Raw genomic sequence first — 15,761 nt, 5'->3', positions numbered from 1 at the left:
ACAGCCTGCTGTTAAGGATGCACTTTCCACCACAGGACCCCGCTCTGATTTATTTCTAACACTTCAGCCACTCACTCTGCAGTTGTCCATGCTGTTGGAAAGCTTCCCACACTGTTCTGCAGGCCCTTTGGGAAAAGGGGATTTGCAATCACCACCCCATAATACCTCCACATGCAGACAGAAAGTAAGACTTAGTTTCACATGGACAACCTGCAGCCTGGCAGGTCCTCAGGGTGAGAGGTGACTTGAAGAATTTCTTTTCAAAGAAAATAAGCTGGAGCCTGGAGAACCCCTTGCTTGGGTCACCGACAAGGTTCAACAGTTTTGAGCCATGAAACATCTTTCTGCTACTTGACCAACAGCCAGTAGCAGGCTCTCCTCCTAAGGAGCAGCCACTAGAGGGGAGTGGCACTGCACACCTTGGCCAGAATTTTCTCCAGGGAAGAGCAACATGGAAGACTTGAGCTGAGTGGCAAGGCAAAATCTCTGGCACTGTCACACTTACTGTCTGTCCCAACACCTGCCCCAATGCCATGCAGGTATCACTCTCACAAGCCTTTTCCCACCTAGTCCAGCTCATCTCCTCTTCCCACCTCCATCTCCTACAGTCCTGCCATCCCTGTCCCCTTCTTTTACAAACCCTAGCAGACTCTATCCAAGCTGCTCCCTCCTCTTCCCTGGTCAGCAAACCACACATCTGGGGGGGGGGGGGGAGGGGGGGGGGGAGGCACAACCTGAAAGCAGTGGGCAACAACAGAGCTTTGTCCTGACAGAGCATCATTTATCTTATCTGTAACAAGCTCCAGGGAAGGTTTCCTAGCCTCCCTAGGTGGTCTTGCGACAGTTTCACGATGATAACAGGATGTTTTCTCAACATCCAGCCTAAATCATCCTGGCAAATTAGCAAATCAGTAAATTAAACTGCCATGGAAATCTGGGCCTTTAATAAGCACGGTTAGATGTTGGCAGGCTGCTGGATTGCACAAGAGTTTTCTTTTTGTTGCACTGAATAAATATAATTCTTTCAACCTCTTCTCACATTTCTTAATCTCTTCTTGTTGCTTCCTTCTGGACCCTTTCCAGTATGCCTGCATCCTCCTCAGAGCAGGAGCACCTGAAAGAGGGTTCAATGACACCAGTGATGCCTCAGCAGTGCCACGCACAGCTAAGTCACCTCCTGCACCTTACAGAGGACACTCCTTCAATAAAACTCAAAACAAGATTTGTCTCTTTTGCAATAGCCTCTCACTGATGATTCATTTGTGGTCCACTAAAAATCCTCTGCCTCATCCCCCTCCAGCTTAAACCTGACTGCGTTTTGATTTCTTCTCTGCAAATGAAACACTCTGTGACTGCTTTTATCTCTTATCTGGATGCACTCTCCAATTTCTTAAGGTCACTCTGAACCCTGACCCTGTTCTCCCAAGTGCCTGCAACCCCTCCCAACTTGATGTCATCCCAGAGTGCTATAAACACGCTTCCATCTTCCAAATAATGGCTGAAAATACTGCAAGTTTTCCCCCAGCAGGGATCAGGGCAGAAATAAAAGCACAAATCTTTTCCAAGCTTCATTCTCTCTGAAGATAGTTAACAGCGTCACATCTATGTGGTAGGCTGCATCTCCTGAAAATGCAGGCATTCATTACAGGCTGATTCATGTGGTAAAGGTAGGATGCATTAAATTGAATAAGAACTACCTAATGAAATTACTGGATACAAGAAGAAGGCTCTTTCCCAGTGAACTCTGTTGCTGGGGTCAGCCAGCTACACTTTGTCAGTCACAGGCTTAGACAACTGAAGCTGTCAGACCTTATCCAGCAGTGCAACCTTAACCATCCTGCCACATGAACACAAAGATTCAGCAAATAATGAATTCTAACTGAGTTCTGGGATCAGCACATGAAGACATGGACACTAAGGTACAGTTCACTTCAGACTGTCACTTTTTGTGATGTTGGAGCCATTTCTAAATTATTTTATTATCACTGTATGCAGAAGCCAAACTTGACCTCTCATCAGAGCCAAGGACCTAAAGTTATTCAACCTGAAAAAATGATAAAGTCTAACCTTAATAGATCGAGTTATTGTCCCAGCTCTGCTCCATATCCTCAAGCAAAGCAGAAAGACAAGGACCAGGGGAGTCTCCAGCAGGATGAGCACCCACTGCCCACCATGAAAGGAGCTTGGGAAATTCTGGTTATAGATTTTTCCAGAGCTGAACAACACAACCTCTGAGAAAACATTCTGGAAATTCAAGGAGGACACTTTAAAAACTTATTTTAATTGGAAAATTATTATTTCCATTTCTTGGTTTTCAGTGCTTATAACCCCTCAAACCATTATTTGCCTAAACATTTTTCAGCTGCAGCTTTTCTACAACATGCACCAGAGCCTCTCTCAAGCAAAGCCTTCTAAAAGGACTTACAGGGAAAGCCATGTGCAAACTGACAACACCAGCCTCCACAAATCAGCTCACAAGAAGGAATTTTCCTTCTTCCCTTCCCCATGTGCTCAAGCTTACTGTCATATTCTCAGCCATAAAACAAGAGTTAATGCAGTTTCCAAGGGCACAGAATCCTAGAATGGCTTAGGTTGGAAGAGACCTCAGAGATCATCTACTCCAACCTCCCCACCGTGGGCAGGGAAACCTCTCAACTACACTCAGCTGCTCAAGTCCTCATCCAACCTGGCCTTGAACACCCCCAGAAAGGAGGCAGGCACAATCTCCCTGGGCAGCCTATTCTAAGCTCCAGCCTAACCCTGCTCTCCCTCAGCTCTAAACCATTTTCCTTCATCCTGTTGCTACACACCCTCACGAAAAGTCCCTCTCCAGCTGCCACCCAGCATCAGTGCGGCTGCAGCTCCCGACCAGGTGCAACAACACACTATTTGCAACTAACTGCTCTCACTAACCACAAAACGGCTCTCTAATGAGAAGACACTGAGCACCTGAAAGACTTCTGGCTACAGAAAATAACAACAATTAAAAAAAAAAACAAACAAACAATAAAAAAATAAAATCAACAACAAAAAGACAAACCCCAGGCAGCACTAAATAAAGCAGAGCCAGGACATGGCAGGAGATGCACACTGCACAATGGCTTCCACCAGCCAGCTCCCTGCCCAGCCCACACGTGTGAATTAAGCTCTATTTATAAGTCTTCCACTTTTTTTTTTTAAATGACCTTAATATAGTGCAGTTGTTATTTTGTTTCTGTTGAACTTAGCAACAGGAAACCCTGTCAGTCCTGCAGCAAACTTTCCATTCCCCTGGCACTCCCATTCCTGCACCACAAAAGCCAGGTTTCTAAAGAGGTGTTTGAAGGGGTGGGAGGCAGAGGAAGAAGAGAAGCAAGCACACACACATAAAATCAAAATGCCTGTAAAACATGCAAAATGGAAGCCAAATTCTTTCCCCCTCCTGTTTGAAAGGAAAAGGCAGTGTTGTAACTTGCATTTGCTAAAGATATCTTACTTTACTACCAGACACCTAAGCATTAGTCATGAAAATTATCTTTAATGATGCATCAGGAAACACAAAGTAACTCCTCACCGTCTTTACGCTTACACACTCCTGTAACAAAAGACTGACTTAGCAGACAGCACAAATCTCAGCTTGGAAAGCTAATTCTCTCTAGTCCCTGGCTAATTTGCCAAGCAAACAGCTACAGAAATGAAGCCTTAACTTGTGAAAAACAAAATAACCCCGATTTCATTACAAGCTTTGGCACGACCATCCTGCCGCCTAAAGAGCTTTACTGCGGGATGAGCAAAGTTTTGTGGCGCTCCACCCTGCAACGTGAACTCATCTCCGCAGTATTTTCTCTTTTAACAGCTTCATCGTGCTAGCCTAACACACAAACACAGCTGCTGGATGGCAACCTGCACCAACATGGGCTGGGAGCAATTCAGCACTTAAAAACAGGAACAAGAAACTGTATCTACATAAAACACAGGAGCAAATCCAGCTAGGAAAAGTATGACTTAAAATAACCCAGATCTTGATCAAGCAGAATATGTATTAGCAGAGCTTGGAACTACAATTGCACTCCTGTCAAGCCCAATATTCCTTAAAAATAAATATTTAAGGACTATCTGTGATTTATTTATGGCAAAACACAACAAACAGAAACAAATCAACTGGCTTCTGATTCTTGGCATGGCCTTGTTGTATTGGTTCACCAACAAGAGCAATACAAAGTTTTCCTCTACTTCTCATCTCTCTGTGTCTTCCCACTATTAATTTTCCTTCCAGCAAAGGTGCTGACACTCCCAGTCAGCAATGCCTTCAGCCCTCCAGATGCCTTCAGGCCTCAGAGTCTGTACATGCACCAACACTGACCACAACCATGCCTCCCTCTGCTAAAAACTCCCAGGAAGTGCAAAGCATGAGAGGGGATGGAGAGATTCACCAGGATCAGGTATGTGCAAGGTCCTTGGAGGTGCTTCCAGCCCCCACACGGCATGGCCAACCCCAAGCACATTATGGGGCATGGCTTTTATCAATTTACATACAAAGCTTGGTACAGCTCAGCCTCAAGAACAACTTTTTAGGTCAACCTCTAAAAACTTCTGGGAAGTGGAAAGCATGAGAGGGGATGGAGAGATTCACCAGGATCAAGTATGTGCAAGGTCCTTGGAGGTGCTTCCATCCCCCACACAGCATGGCCAACCCCAAGCACATTATGGGGCATGGCTTTTATCAATTTATATAGAAAGCTTGGTACAGCTCAGCCTCAAGAACAACTTTTTAGGTCAACCTCTAAGTCACCCACTGAGACAACACAAACACAGCTTCATCCAGCAGTTGAAAAAAAAATCAAGGTCCCATGGTATTTTTAAAAGGCTAAACCAACATCACAGTGATAGATGCTGTTCAGCTTTGCAAAGGCTCCAGAACGGAAACCCAGGAGGTTTGGTGGTCAGCAAGAGCAGCAGCAGCATTTCTTTAAAAAGCACAGGAAAAGACAAGGTGACAAGGCCTAAGTGGCACTCACCACTTCCTCGTGGGCTGCACTCTCATCACCACCTTTCAGAAAATCCACCTCGTCTTCAGTTTTCATTTCCAGCTTCCCTGTGAAAACAGAGGGTTCATGTAGGCAATTTAAGAACAAACTGCTTTCAGCGCTGCTGATGTTTTTCTGTTTATTCAAACCAGTCTCCAAAAAAAAAAAAGAAAAAGAAAATCCAACCCCCAAACCCATCTGACTTCCAACATCTGGTTTCATTCCCGACTTTGCCGCTTGTTTGTTATTAGCTTTTCACAACTCTCGTGTCTGGGGCTGAAGGAAACCACGGAACAGCAGCAAGCAAGGGGTAATACTCCTGAAAAGCTCTAGGTGAGGCTCAGCACATCTGCATGTGTTTGACCATGCATTTTCTTGGCCCTCACTCATTCACCCAGCTAAAGAATCAAAATTTGTGCTGCTTTTCTTCTTAGCACTACCTGGCAAATAAGAGAGGAAAGCAGCTTTGCCTTCTCTCAGTAAGTACTTAAAGTGCTGCAAAGAAAAAAAGGGAGTAATAAAATGAATCACAAGCTTCAAGGATTCAGCCCACCTGCACTGCCTTAAAGACGATGATAGGTCCCTGGACCAGGAAGGCAAACTCTTTCCTGCTGGAGGTTTAAGAATTCCCAGCTGATTTTCTCCTTCCTCATGCGCCCATGATGGTGTCACCACTGTGGTGCTACAAAGATCATGTCCCAGCTGCTTTCTCTGCCCAGCAAAGCTTTCATTAGTCACCATTCCCCCGGGCTTCCCTTCTGCGTACCTTTTCCTGGCGTAAAGTCAACGCCCTCATGCTCTTTCAGCCCTTAACTAAGGACTCTCACAACACACAGGATGCTTTTAGAGGAGTGAAGCGATTTGACTAAAGCCACCCAGACAGAGAGCAGCTATGTTAGGGCTAAACCCACCTCTAACCCCATTCCCTGTCTTATTTCCACTACAAACAAACCCTGGCTGGATGGTAACAGCTTAAGGGCAGTGTATGCTTGCAGTAAGTTTACCTGTTGAGGGATTTAGCAAGAGGAGCCTCCCACATTCACAGGGCAATTGCTGTAACAACTGTCACCACCGGTGCTCCTTTGGCATTAAAGAATACTCTTGATTTTGGGACTGTTTTTGCAATATTCTATTGATAAACTAATCCAACATCAGTGAGTCAAACTGGCATCATTTTGTCTCCATTAGCAGAGCTTGCAGGCAGACCCTCAGAAGTCAGAGGCAATGCTATAAATTTCTGTCATTCCCATTTCATAGAATCACAGAATGGCTTAGGTTGGAACAGACCTCAGAGACCATCTATTTCAACCTCCCCTCCATGGGCAGGAACACCTCTCAACTAGACTCAGCTGCTCAAGGCCTCATCCAACCTGGCCTTGAAGACCCACAGCTAGGAGGCATCCACAACATCTATGGGCAGCCTCTTCCAGAGTCTCACACCCTTGTACCGAACTTCTTCCTCAGACGCAGTCTAACTCTATTTTCCTTCAGCTTCAAACAATTCCCCCTTGTCCTATCACTAGACACCCTCATGAAAAGTCCCTCTGCAGACTTCCTGTAGGATCTCTTCAGCTATTGGAAGGCAAAGCAGAGATTACAACCACAATGAGACCAGCTTAGGGTCATGGTGATGCTGAGATGGTTGAGCTCATGGTCTAAAGTCAGAACACTTAAGGAAGAAACCTGTAGTGTACTGAAGATGGGAGAAGACAGTGGCATAGTGATGCTCCACACTGGGTAAGAACTGGAGGATGAAGACTCAGGATCAAATTCAAGGGCACAGTATTTTGCACTCTGCCACTTCCTCCTAACCTTGTCTTTGCAAACATCTCAAATGAGCAGCACTCTAATGTTACCACAGAGGTCACTGGGGCACAGAGCACCTTATCACATGTGGTATCATCACTGTGGTGGTTTGAAAGGAAAGGCTCTGCTTTCCCTCCCCCACTGAGAAAGAGACCACGGCTAAACCCAGTCGGAGAAATGAGAGTATATTGTACAAGGAAACAGATTCTATGTAACACAACAAATACAGGTATTTTACAATATATACAGGAATATACAGCAAATGAACTCAACCAGAAACCAGACCCCCCACAGAGGGGGCTTCCCCCTGTGCCCCCTTCAACCCCCTACCTCCCTTCTCCCCCAAAAGAGGTAGAAGAAGAGACGAGGACAGTTAACAGGGCAGGAAAGGAATAAAGGCCTTGCACAGGAGTTAGTATCTTATCTTAGTTGGCCAGAATCCCAGAAGCAGATCCAGCCGAAAGGGACAGCGAAGGAAGGAAGACTGAGAGAAAGTTCCCAACTCCCCTGGATCCAATCTCTCCTCCCACAATCCTACCAATGAAATTCGTTTAGAAAACCAAAATATTTTACAAACATTTAGCCAGTGTGCCCCTTCCTTAAAGGCACAGCGTCAAACGGCCACAATCCACCCCTTCTAAACAATTTCATTGGTCGTTCGCACTGTCCATCCAATCGGAAACAATATTTACAGTTCGTGAGTAAAGTTCATAGTCCGTTCCGGCTATACTCAGATGTAGATAATTCATAAGTCCAAAAAAGTCAGGAAATAAGAAAATGGAAACCAGCTTGTCTCTCTGCAGACGAAGTGAAGAAAAGGCAAACAGGAACACAGGGACTCTCAGTTGACTCAGGGCTCTCAGGGCTCTCAGGGTTCGTGCACTGTAAATTCCTCAGGGATTCTTCCTTTGGGCGCGTTGTAGCTGTACAACAGTCTGAAATTAAACTCTTTCAGCTAAAGTTAAATTTCTTTGTGGAATACACTGAATTTGACCATTCTCCTGCATTACCCAATAAGTGTGACCTGGACCTTCTGCTGAAACCACCCCTCGGACAGGTTTAGCCTCTCCTGAGGGCGAAAATACCCAAACAGTTTTACCTAACAGATTCTTTTCTCTAACAACAGGAACTCTATCACCTTCTACTTTCTGTAGCAGATCAGAATGTGCCGGTCCAGCTCGGTTCACTGAACCTCTACTATTCACCAGCCAGGTTGCTTGTGCTAAATGTTTCTCCCAGTTTTTCAAAGCTCCACCTCCCATGGCTTTGAGAGTGGTCTTCAACAAACCGTTGTAGCGTTCAATCTTCCCTGCAGCTGGTGCATAGTAAGGAATATGGAAAATCCACTCAATACCATGCTCTTTTGCCCAGCTCTTTACAAGGTTGTTCTTGAAGTGAGTTCCGTTGTCTGACTCAATCCTCTCTGGAGTTCCGTGTCTCCACAGGATCTGTCTCTCCAGACCGAGAATGGTATTGCGTGCAGTTGCATGTGGAACTGCATAAGTTTCCAGCCATCCGGTGTTTGCCTCTACCATAGTAAGCACGTACTGCTTACCAGAACGAGAACGTGGTAGAGTGATGTAGTCAATCTGCCAGGCTTCACCATACCTGTACTTGGACCATCTGTCACCATACCACAAGGGCTTAATTCGCTTTGCCTGCTTGATAGCAGCACAAATGTCACAGTCATGGATGACTTGTGTGATAGCATCCATGGAAATGTCTATGGATCTGTCACGAGCCCATTGGTATGTTGCATCTCTGCCTTGATGTCCTGATGAATCGTGAGCCCACCGAGCTAAGAATATCTCACCTCGGTGTTTCCAGTCGAGATCAAGTTCAGAGTCCTTGTCTACTTGAGAAACTCTTGCAGCTAGATCTGCCTGGTGGTTGTGCTGCTGTTCCTCAGTAGCTTTGCTCTTGGGAATGTGAGCATCAATGTGTCTCACTTTCACTGGAATTCTCTCGATTCGATCAGCAATGTCTTGCCACAGTTCAGCTGCCCAGATGGGTTTTCCTTTCCTCTGCCAGCCATTCTTTTTCCAGTTCTTTAGCCAACCCCATAGAGCATTGGCTACCATCCATGAGTCGGTGTAGAGATAAAGCTTTGGCCATCTCTCACGTTCAGCTACGTCGAGAGCTAGCTGGACAGCTTTTACCTCTGCAAACTGACTGGATTCTCCTTCTCCATCCTTCGCCTCTGCAACTCGGCGTGTTGGACTCCACACGGCAGACTTCCACCTTCGCTTGTTCCCGACGAGACGACAGGAACCGTCTGTGAACAAAGCATATTTCTTCTCATCATCAGAAAGGTCATTGTAAGGAGGAGCTTCCTCAGCACGAGTTACTCTCTCCTCTGGAGGTTTAGCACAGTTGGTACCTTCAGGCCAACTTGAGATCACCTCCACCAGACCAGGTCTTTCAAGATTTCCCATTCGAGCTCTCTGTGTTATCAGAGCCATCCACTTAGACCAGGTGGAATCTGTAGCATGATGTGGTGTGGAACCCTTGCCTTTGAACATCCAATTCAAAACTGGCAATCTGGGAGCTAAAAGAAGTTGTGATTCAGTTCCAATCACTTCAGAAGCTGCTTTCACTCCTTCATAGGCAGCTAGAATCTCTTTCTCTGTTGGAGTGTAATTAGCCTCTGAACCTCTGTAACCTCGACTCCAGAAACCAAGAGGTCGTCCACGTGTCTCACCTGGAGCTTTTTGCCACAAGCACCAGGTTGGACCATTGTCACCTGCAGCCGTGTACAAAATGTTTTTAATGTCTGGACCATCTCGGACAGGTCCCAGACCCACTGCTTGAACCACTTCTTGCTTTATCTGGTCAAAGGCTGCTTGTTGTTCAGGTCCCCAGTGGAAACTGTTCCTCTTCCGAGTCACATCATACAGAGGTTTCACAATCTGGCTGTATCCAGGAATGTGTAGTCTCCAAAATCCCACTATCCCCAAGAAACGTAGAGTTTCTTGCTTGTTGGTGGGATTTGCCATGGTAGAGACTCTATTTACCACATCCACTGGAATGTGTCGGCGTCCATCCTGCCACTGCACTCCCAGAAACTGGATCTCTGTGGTAGGACCTTTCACTTTGTCTCTCTTGATGGCAAAACCTGCATTCAGAAGAATGTCCATGATTTTGTTACCTTTCTCGAAGACTTCCTCAGCAGTTTTACCCCAGACGATGATATCATCGATGAACTGGATGTGTTCTGGAGCACCACCTTCCTCCAGAGCATCATGGATTACTGCATGACAGATGCTGGAGCTGTGGATCCAGCCCATTGGCAGTCTGTTGAAAGTGTACTGGATTCCTCTCCAGGTGAAAGCAAACTGAGGCCTGCATTCCTCTGCTATGGGAATAGAGAAGAATGCATTAGCAATGTCTATGGTGGCATACCATTTGGCCTCTTTGGATTCCAGCTCATACTGGAGTTCCATCATGTCTGGTACTGCTGCACTCATAGGCGGAGTTACTTCATTCAGGGCTCGGTAGTCCACTGTCAGACGCCAGTCTCCATTCGGCTTTCGCACAGGCCACACTGGACTGTTGAAAGGTGAATGAGTTTTGCTGATGACTTTCTGACTCTCCAACTGACGAATCAGATTCTGAATGGGCAACAAAGAGTCACGGTTGGTTCTGTATTGTCTGTGATGCACAGTCTGAGAAGCAACCGGCAACTTAATGTCCTGAATCTTGTGTTGTCCCACAACTGCAGATTCATCAGAGAGTTCAGGCCTAGCAGACAGCTTCAGCTTTTGTCCATCAATTTCTACAGAAGCTACTCCAAAAGCCCATTTGTAACCTTTAGGGTCCTTGAAACGCCCTTCTCTCAGAAAATCAATTCCCAAAATGCAAGGTGCATCAGGTCCGGTCACAACTGTATGCTTCTTCCACTGCTTACCAGTTAGACTTATATTAACCTCTACCTTACTTAACTCTTGAGATCCACCAGTGACTCCCAGAATAGTTATGGACTCTGATCCCTGATAATTTGATGGCAATATGGTGCACTGAGCTCCTGTGTCAACCAAGGCCCTGTACTTCTGAAAGTGTGAAGTGCCAGGCCACTGGATGTACACATCCCAATAGATTCTGTTATCTCCATTATCCCTCTCCTCCCCCTGGCGGGAGGCAGGGCACCCCTAATTGTGGGGAACATTTCCACAGGTGCAACGCGCACACTGTGCAGTGTTAGAACCGGAGTCACTGTTGGAGCTGTCATTGTTGTCCTGGGGAACTGTGGAAGCAACAGCTACCCTTCTGGTATTGCTACCCTGGGTTCTGCCACTTTGCAGTTCCCTCAGTCTCCTGAAAAGATTAGAAGTTGGTTGGCCATCCCACCTGTTCATGTTCTCACCAAACTGATCACGTAGAGTTATCCAAATGGTCCTACGTGATTGCCTTGGTGGTCTGTTTTGGTTTGGCCTGTTTTGGAATGACCCCCTTTGAGGACGTCTATTCCTCACAGCTGAAACCTGCACCCACCTGGAGGAAGAATTGGAATCATCTCTTTGTGCCAATTGGCATATGGAATCTTTGATTTCATCCTTCAGCTCTCTCATGCAATCCTTTATCTCACTAGACAGAGCTTTAATGGCTGAAACCAAAGAAACACGTGTCATACTATCATCCAATTGTCTTAGTTGATCAGTGAATTGGCCAACCGTAGGAGGATCTCCACCATAATTTCTTGCCACAATTCTACTTGCCAGAATGTTTGCATAATTGGAAGGAGCAAGCTTGATAAGCTTTTTAGCAAGACCAGCTGCCACAGGAATGTCATCAGGATTCAGAGTATCATGGTCACCATAGAGTATCTCTCTAATGGCAAACTCTCTCAGACGCTTAATTCCCTCATCTATGGTAGTCCAGGGCTTAGGATTCCATGGAAGGTCATCTCGGGAAGGGTATCTCAGGGAAACCGCCATTAAAAGGCGTATCCACAGATTAACCTTACCGAGAATCCTGGCTAGATGTCTGTCTATTCCATTATCCTTTGAGAGAGTTCCTAGCTGAGCTGCTGACTTGTCTCCAACTATTAGAGCTGGAGCACCTGTATCATAACACCTAGCAAGCCAAGATAGGATGGGTTCCTTATCTGCTCTGAGGTAATCTTTGCGGACATTGCGAATCTCCTCCCTCGGTGACGAGCATTCGGTGATGTCATCTTGCTCTCCATCTATCACATCTTCCTGAACCTTTTGTCCCCATAATCCTGCTGTCACTCTCCTAAGGACCTCTTTAAGCTGAAAAGCACCACTGCCAGCTGCTGTCTTAGTTGCATCTCCATCCTGTGATGATCTCAATAACTCAGCTATATCTCTAAGACAAATCTTCTCCTCATCTTCAGCAGGCACTTTCCTAGCAGAGGTTCCCTCACCAGGATCAGTCTGTCTAGTAGAGGTTCCCTCACCGGGATCAGTCTCCTGCTCTTCTCCTCCATTAGCTCCACTAGCTCCTGGATCAGCTTTGGCCTTTCCACCTCTGGTCTTTAAGACTGCTACTTGTTTAACTGGAGCTGTGTTTGAATTTACAGCCATCCTGATAGAAGCTGACAGGTCCTGATCTAAATCAGCCGCCGTGGGGGCCCCTTCCGGTCCTGTCATGGCGGACGGAAATGACCTTGCCTCACTACCGGTCGCCATCTTGGGAATGGGAGCCGCCCCTGGCTGCTTGCCAAAGTCATAGAGTGGAGCATTTAAGGCTGCTTTGCCAATAGGTTTTGCTATTTTTCTAATTGACGCAGCCCCTTCCTCATCACTCGAGGACTCTGGAGAAGATTTAGAGGAACGCCTACGCTTCCTAGATTTTTGTTTAATCACAAAACATGGTCGAGAAACCTTTTTCTCTATATATAGAGCCCACAGCAGACACACAATAATTATCAGCAACAGCAGGATTACACCTGTCAAATAAATCACCTTAAGATCCCAGCCAGCACTTAAAGTTACTCTTTGACCTCCTGAAGCGTTAAACTCCCTTATCTCGATCGGCAAAGTGGAAGACGTTCTATTGCCGTAATTAGTGAGCCGAAAAAAACCCAAACAGTGTTTATACAACAGCTGGATCCTATGCATAAACCACAAATAGATTTTACGCATTAAATATTTACCTATCTGGTCTAACATCAATCCGATGCAGTACCGGTAGACCAACATGCCACAGACCGAGAAGAATAAACGTTCTAAAACCCAGAGCACCTTCATTTCGTTTCTCCGGCTGAGACAAGCAATAAATCAACTTAATTACTTAATTACCCGGCCCCACGTTGGTGAGCCAATAAAAAGAGTGTGTGGTGGTTTGAAAGGAAAGGCTCTGCTTTCCCTCCCCCACTGAGAAAGAGACCACGGCTAAACCCAGTCGGAGAAATGAGAGTATATTGTACAAGGAAACAGATTCTATGTAACACAACAAATACAGGTATTTTACAATATATACAGGAATATACAGCAAATGAACTCAACCAGAAACCAGACCCCCCACAGAGGGGGCTTCCCCCTGTGCCCCCTTCAACCCCCTACCTCCCTTCTCCCCCAAAAGAGGTAGAAGAAGAGACGAGGACAGTTAACAGGGCAGGAAAGGAATAAAGGCCTTGCACAGGAGTTAGTATCTTATCTTAGTTGGCCAGAATCCCAGAAGCAGATCCAGCCGAAAGGGACAGCGAAGGAAGGAAGACTGAGAGAAAGTTCCCAACTCCCCTGGATCCAATCTCTCCTCCCACAATCCTACCAATGAAATTCGTTTAGAAAACCAAAATATTTTACAAACATTTAGCCAGTGTGCCCCTTCCTTAAAGGCACAGCGTCAAACGGCCACAATCACTGACATTCCTTACTGCCTCATCCTGCTCCTCTAACACTCTTGCACAGGGACAATGCCATCAGAGAGCATGAGGTGAAGACTGGTGAACCCCAAACTAAGGTGATACTCTTCTGTCTGGCAGTGAATGTTTTCTTTAACTGCTCAGACCTACAAGAGACACACCAAGGATATTTTTACCAGGAGAAGAGCTAGGGAGCAGTAGTTATAGTATCTAAGATGCCAAGCCCCAACCATACAGCCTAAGCTCACCAGAGCTGCTTTCTGCCAAGCAGCTGCTCTACTTGCAGGTGTTTTGTCAGTACAAGCATGCAACCCTTCTTACCCAGCATGGCTACTATGGTATGATTTCATACCTGCCTGCTTTCCTTAGTGAGTAGCATGTATCTACATGACCAGAACCCACTCCTCAGCTGCAATGCAGTTCTGTCTAAACCTAATAGCTGCCTTCTGAAAGCAGGATCTTCTAGACTGATCCCCTTCCTTCAGTGTTGTGATCAGCCTTTAAGCATTTGTCTAGATAAGGTAATTGTCACTCTGAAGTCTTCGTTTTGGGGGTTGGCTGAAACCATGTGGAGGCAATGAGATAAACAGGAGTTTGGGAATAGTATATATATAAATTATATATATATTAAATGTATAATATATATTTAGTATTTGATATATAAAGGGAGTGATATATATATAAAAATATAAAATAATATAAACTTAAAAAATAAATAGTTTAATGACTTAGAGTAATGGCAAAAGCAATTATCAGACAGTTACATCTCTGATAAATTAGCATGACAACAAAATCCTCTGAGCACAAGTGTTTCTGAGAAACAGCCTCGTGACCCACACTTCCTTTGGGAAGGGCTTTATTGTAGTCTACTGAAAAAGGATCTGATTCATTCCAAGCACTGGCTACAAAGTACTCTGTACAAACCAAGGCTGCAGGGAAAACTCCCCAGCACTGACAGAGCAAAGAACTGCCACAAAGAACAGAGGGCTGCCACTCAACTAGTACACAAAAGAAGCTACCCAAAGCTTAGGCATGGACATGAAGAATGTCCACAGCAATAAAAACAAACAATAAATCTCTTCTCTTGAACTTATCAGAGTTCTAGCTGCTGCTTTCTAGGAGGTGAATTTCAGAAGCATTTAAAACAGTGAGCTTGCATCCATAGCAGTTGCTTGTCTCTGCTTTAAGCTACTATTTGGTTTTGGGCTTCTCTGAGCAATTCTTCAAGAACAGATATTCCAGATGAAGTTTTGATTTGTGCAGTATCCCGTGGCACATAAACCATTTTTCTTTGTGGAGAGGTCAGACTGCTCTGTTTATGTATTTTAAACCAGTGACAGAATCACCTCCTTTCTCAACCCCCCTTTATCCATATTATAACACATGATGATACCTTAATAATTCCTTCCTACTTCAGTCACTGCCTTACTGAATTAAGATCTTACAGTCACTTATCCTTTTCAAACCTTGCCCAGACAATGTCACACCTCCAAGAATCCAGCCAGAGATAAGGACCTGGACTATAGGATGGAGCTGAGAGAGCAGGAGGCTCCTAGAAGAAAGCAGCCCTGCCAGGGACTGACTTAGAGGAGCTTGTGTCCTACTGAATTGTCAATCCACCATGGCACTCAAACAGGTTCTTTCTGAAAACACCTTTTTAAGCCACCTTTAAACCTTTCTACCTTCTCAGTAACGAGCTGCTGGCTAATGTTTACTGCCTGCCTCCCAACAAACTTACTTAAAATCCTGAACTCAACAAAAATAAAGATTTGCTGACCCCACGGACCCTCCCTCCCCACCCTACCCAAATCAATCCTTTCCCTTGTCTCCAGTTATTTTGCTATCACAGAACAAATCCTCTGCCATCACCTCATTCTGCAAACTGAGGCAGCAGGTCCCAGCATTAAAGCCACGCAGCAGCTTTCTGACTTTACCACTTTCTGATTTATATCAGGCTAGACCTTTCCAATTGTTTTACTGTTGTGTTTGTTTGCTGCCAGGAAGGCACAGAGGCACTGCACCGTTTTCTCACAGCAAATCAAAAACTGGCAAATGAAAAAAGTTCAGCTGCTCCCAGTCAACAGCTGCCTGAACAGGTGGAATATAAAAGCTCAGATTAG

The 15,761-nt window shown here is 45.4% G+C and overlaps 1 protein-coding gene across 8 annotated transcripts in view; it reads right to left on the bottom strand.

Annotated features, from left to right (window-relative positions):
* Positions 1-15,761, bottom strand: part of AKAP13 (A-kinase anchoring protein 13) — a 176,368-nt gene that overhangs the window by 97,925 nt on the left and 62,682 nt on the right. For all 8 annotated transcript variants that reach the window (XM_054169118.1, XM_054169120.1, XM_054169123.1 and 5 more), the window contains one exon: positions 4,998-5,074. In XM_054169118.1, the coding sequence (XP_054025093.1) occupies positions 4,998-5,074 (77 nt within the window). The remainder of the gene's footprint in view (positions 1-4,997; positions 5,075-15,761) is intronic.

The sequence above is a fragment of the Dryobates pubescens genome, chromosome 17, assembly GCF_014839835.1.
Source record: "Dryobates pubescens isolate bDryPub1 chromosome 17, bDryPub1.pri, whole genome shotgun sequence".
Lineage (NCBI taxonomy): Eukaryota > Metazoa > Chordata > Aves > Piciformes > Picidae > Dryobates > Dryobates pubescens.
Note: the sequence above shows the minus strand (reverse complement) of the source record. Positions and strands in the feature narration are given on the sequence as shown.